This window comes from Mandrillus leucophaeus, unplaced genomic scaffold (assembly GCF_000951045.1).
Source record: "Mandrillus leucophaeus isolate KB7577 unplaced genomic scaffold, Mleu.le_1.0 Scaffold870, whole genome shotgun sequence".
NCBI classification, from domain to species: Eukaryota; Metazoa; Chordata; class Mammalia; order Primates; family Cercopithecidae; genus Mandrillus; species Mandrillus leucophaeus.
This window is the reverse complement of record NW_012109475.1, coordinates 149,679-154,708: the sequence shown is the minus strand read 5'-3', so window position 1 is coordinate 154,708 and position 5,030 is coordinate 149,679. Positions and strand designations below refer to the sequence as shown.

At 60.4% G+C, this 5,030-nt stretch overlaps 1 protein-coding gene across 1 annotated transcript in view; it reads right to left on the bottom strand.

Annotated features, from left to right (window-relative positions):
- The window catches only part of ZBTB45 (zinc finger and BTB domain containing 45), a 14,180-nt gene that overhangs the window by 801 nt on the left and 8,349 nt on the right, over positions 1 to 5,030 (bottom strand). Inside the window, exon 2 of the mRNA XM_011969099.1 lies at positions 1,810 to 3,237. Within this exon, the coding sequence (XP_011824489.1) occupies positions 1,810 to 3,237 (1,428 nt within the window). The remainder of the gene's footprint in view (positions 1 to 1,809; positions 3,238 to 5,030) is intronic.

The following is a 5,030-nucleotide window of genomic DNA, read 5'->3' as shown; positions in this document are numbered from 1 at the left end:
CGGGATCCCTTGCCTGTCGGGGAACGCTCCCCTTACTATGGGATCTTCCCGCCCAGCAGGGACACCCCCTCCCCTCCAGGACCTCCCTTCATGTTGGGACTTTCCTGCCCAACAGGGACCCTCATACACTGTGAGGTACCCTCTCTCCCATCCCTTCCTGGCAGGGACCCCCTTTCTGTTATCCTGAGATGCCACTGTCTGACAGGGCTCCCCTAAATCCAGCAAGTACCCTGCCTGCAGGGAACCCAGCCTGTCTGGAACATCTGTTGCTCATCTGGACTGCCCACTGGGCTCTCCCTCTACCCTCAGGGACCCACCCCCTCAGCCCCTACCCACCCGGCACAGGGAGACACTCGGACCTGGCCCCCCTCGCCAATGCCCATATAGTCTCCTAAACTCAGTCTGACAAGGCCATTGCCCTTTCATAAGGAGGGACCTGGGCACATCTGCCACCTTCCTGCAGGAAGCCCCAGTTGCCCAGAACCCCTGCCCGCTGGCCACTATAATGTCCTTGGTGTGATAGAGAGAGCTCCTCATTCTAGGTTAGGGGAGGGGAGGCAGGCTGAGTCCACCCCTAGATTCATCAGGTATTAACAAAATGCGTATCTCAGCCAGGCATGGTGGTTCCCACCTGTAATCCTAACATTTTGGGAGGCCGAGGCAGGCAGATTGCATGAGGCCAGGAGTTCAAGACCAGACTGACCAACATGGCGAAACCCCTTCTCTACTAAAAATACAAAAAATAGCCAAGTGTGGCGGTGTATGCTTGTAATCCCAGCTACTCAGGAGGCTGAGGCGCAAGAATCACTTGAACCCAGGAGGCAGAGGTTGCAGTAAGCCGAGCTCGCACCACTGCACTACAGCCTGGGCAACAGAGGGAGACTCGGTCTCCAAAAAAAAAAACACCTCTCTCAGTGGCAGGGTACTGAAAGGCAGTGCCTGCCAGGGGGTACCCCAGACTAACCGGGCCCAGGCACCTGACTCAGATCACACACTTCACACAGCCAGCACTACCTTGGGGCCTCTGGCACCACCCTGGAGACTAATCACCCAACTCCCTTATTCTCAGTTCCCCGGCTCCTCCCAGTTGTCCCCAAGGCAGCCAGAGGTGATTATAAACTGACATCTCAGTCACTCCCCAGCTTAGAATACCATGGCTTCCCCACCACTCACAGTCAAATCCCAAGTTCCAGCCCATGCAGAAACCTCCCTCACTACCACTGTGGCCTTCCAGCCAAATTTCTGCTTTTACTGACAATGCCCAGCAGGCTTCTGCTTTCCATTCCTTTGTCCTCCATCTCAGCCCCCAGGGAGCATCCTCACATTCCTCAGTACCATCCTCCCACTCTTTACCTCTCCTGCAGCACTGCAGAGCCGCCTCCCTGACACGGCCAAGGTCCGAGGGAACCTCCGCACAGCTTTTCGGGGTCTTCTGCAGCTGTGGGGTCCCCACACTGTACCCATGTTTTCCTACTCCTGCCCCAGTCTCAGGAGTTCCTTCATCGCACCACCTCTCTGAGGGCTTTCTACCCCTGGGCCTGTAAACCCACCCTCCCTTGCTGACTGCCATGGCGGGACTGCTGGAAACCAGAGACACAGGAGGCTCCCTGGAGCCTAGTTTCCCAACCTGCCCAGGAGCCCCTGCCAAGACTCCATGCCCATCACATGCATCCTAGGCTGCTAGTTTCCACCACCACCCTTCCAAAGGCCAGGACAGGCTCCTGCTTCCCAACCCAGCCTCAGGACCCCCCTCCACAGAAGCCAGTGCCTGCTGCTCCACAGAGTGGGACTTTCTCCTCCCCCACATACCTTGCACTTGGGGGAAGGCTCAATTTCCAGGCCCCCTGCTACCCAAAAGTAACAGAACAGTTCCAGTGCCCTGTAACTAGTGCTGAATTCCCCCTTAGGTTTAACTCTCCAATGAGAGATTCTCCCTCTCCTCTCCCGCCCTGGCTCACCCGAGTGGATGAACATGTGCTTGGTGTAGTTTTTCCGGGAGCTGAACGTCTTGCGACAGTGGCTGCACTCATAGGTAGGTGGCTCAGCACCTGCTGTGCGAGCAGGGGTGCCTGAGGGGGCCGTGGTGGGAGCAGCAGAGGGAGCCGGGGCCTCCCCCAGCTGAGTACTGGGGGCTGCCTCGGGCTGGAGTGTGGGGTAGAAGGCGGGTGGGGGCGCAGGGGCTGGCCCTGATGGTGCTGAAGGGGGTGGTGCGGGTGGCCCGGGGGCACCCAAGTGAAAGGGGAAGAGTGCGACGGGTGGCCCTGGGGTCTTCACACCAGGCGGGCGGGGTCCAGCCAGTATGCAGTCCGGCTGGACAGGGGTCTCAGTGGGACAGCCTTCGGGGACAGCGCCATCCTCGTCGTGCCAAGTGGATACATAGCTGTCTGGAAATACGTCCTCAGCTGCCCCAGCTCCCCGAAGAAAATCCCTCCCGGCACCACTGTAGTCAGTGAGGCCAGTGGGTGCAGGGGGCTCCTCGCAGGCGCTGTCAGCAGCAGCAGTGAGGAAGCCGGCAGCACAGTCTGGGAAGGAAGGAGGTGCCTGGCCCTCGCCCGGGCCGCCACCTTCGCCGTCCTCGCCATCGGTCTCATCGTCAGTTTCCTCGTCATCCTCATCGCCACGGTCGTCAGGGGCCGCGGACAGTGAGGGGTCAGCATCAGGCCCCTCGGCCTTGGCAGGTGTTGGGGGCGCAGGCAGCTGCAAACGCGCGGGCTGGCGCTGCTTACGGCTGTGCGCAGCACCAGGGTGCCCCGGAGGGCGCGCAGCCAGCAGGTGGCGCAGACGGTGACGCAGCTGCGCAGGTGCGAGTGGCGGGGGCACAGGGGTGGGCAGGGGCGTGGGCGCAGAGGTGCCTGGGGCTCGGGCGCGGGCGATAATCTGCGTGCATTCGTCGATAACTGTCTGTATGCGAAGTACCGACGCGGCTGTGAGCACCTGCAGGGCTTCGCCCTGCGCCACAACAAGCGAACCGCTGTACAGGAACTCGACCAGCTGTCGCACCGTCTGTGCGGGCACCACCGGAGGCACACGGATCTCAGAGTGGCCGAGCAGCAGCTTGTCTTGGAAGAAGGGCGAGCCGGCCGCCAACACGCAGCGGTGGGCACGCAGTGAAGCTTCACGAATGCGCACAGTCACGTCGCAGAAGTGCCCCCCTAGCCTCTGCCCATTGAGGGTCTCAAGCAGAGAGCGTGAGAAGTTCTGCAGGTGTATGTGGTGCACAGCCTCTGCAGCTGCCATCTGCACAGAACAAGAGGAGGGCCGGAAGAGGTCAACTGAGGACCCCCCTCTGTCCCAACCTCCCTATCTTTTCACCCGTTGCTGCAGGATGGGGCTCAAGAGTATACCACACTCCAAGGCGCACTAACCCATCCCTCCTCAGCTGCCCTTCACAGTCCCCATTCCCAACACAGGACACTCCAGCACTCCCTCCTCCTCCCATCTCAGTCCCAGCCAGGCCCTCTACAGCCCCCCACTAATGCGGCAAACCTTAGCACACCCCTAGGAGAGGGTGTTGGGGATGTGAAAGGTCTGCCCCTCTCCGGGTCTTGCTTACAGCCCCCGAAAAGGTTCAGGGCTTGGCCTACTCTACATTGACTCACCCACCCACCCCACCCCATCCCAACTCCAGTAACCCTAGGCCTCCTCATGTGCCCCTCCAAGAGGGCAGCCCTGTGTGTAGAAGAGGCCAAGGACCCCCATCCCAACTGGCTAACCTGCCTCACCCAGAGCAGACCTTGCTCACTACCCAGCTAGTTTCTCCTCCACCCCTGCTGGCAGCTCCTTTTGGTTTCCTTTAGCCACATCCCCCCAGTATGAGACCCTGTGCAGAGGCAGGATTGCTGCCTCAGAACCAGGTCACCTTAACTAGTATATACAGAGGCTTTCGCAGGAGTGGGATGGCATGACCTGCCTCCTGGGCAGCATGGTTCTCGGTGTGCCTGGTCACTAAGGGCTGAGGGTAAAAGGTTGGGCATTACCTTGGGAGATGCCCCAGGGAAACCAGTACATGGTCCCTGGCAGCCCCTAGCATAGCAGGCAGGGAAGTGCCTCCTGCAGCCCCAGCTTCTTGCCATCTCGATGGGGCCTATGGGGCCCAGGGTGTGGGTGTGGCACAGAGAGGGGAAGTGTGGAGTGAGCAGGGGTGTGTGACTCGATAGGTGCCCACTGAGCAAGCCGGACAAGGCCCAACATCAGGTACCAGAAAGGGGAGAGAGTAGTCCCCAGAGGACTCTGGAATGTGAGGAGTTCTGCTACTCCGTCCATCAAGCAGGTAAACCGTGATCCTTCGGCCTGTTTCCCCTTCTGTCAAACAAGGGATGAGATACTCAGCCCATACTGCACACACCTCCAGTCTAAGGGAGGAGGGTAGGAGCTCTGGCCTCTGACATCCGTATAGCCTCCACCAGCCTGTCTCTCAGAGTGGGCTCGGCTTGATGCTGCCCCTACACCCTCGGGCTCTACTGGGGTCTCAAGATTCAACCCCTCCAACTCCTTATGCCCAATCCGCCGTCCCTTTGCTCAGCCAGACGCCTCCCTTTCTTGCATGCCCAACATTTGACCCTCAGACCACTTCGAGCACCTCCACTGCCCCGTTCCCGCTGTCCTGAACGGATGAAGAAACCTGGCTGGTCTCCCCACGCCCCTGGCCTCCCCTTCTGTTCCCCACATGGCAGCCAGAGGGAGCCTTTCCAGACTACAGATCCAGATACACCACCCCGCCCCCCGGCCCCACTCTGAGCCTCAAAAAAGCCAGGCCTGTGCCCGTGCAAAGGCTAACTCAGCATGCAGCACCCGCCCCATCTGTATTCACCTAGCACCTAAAAGGCTTCTAATCTGCGTCCGGCCGATAGGGACGCATCAACCCCAGAGACTTGAACCTTCCTTTCCCGCCCTGCCCCGCCCCGCCCCGCCCCGCGGCGGGCTCCATTCCTCAGTCCCGACGCCGCAAAGCCGGCCTGGACACTTCAGAACAAAGGCCAGCCTTCGAGACCCGGCGCCCAGGCCAGCTTCCTGGGTCCGGCGCCGCACAC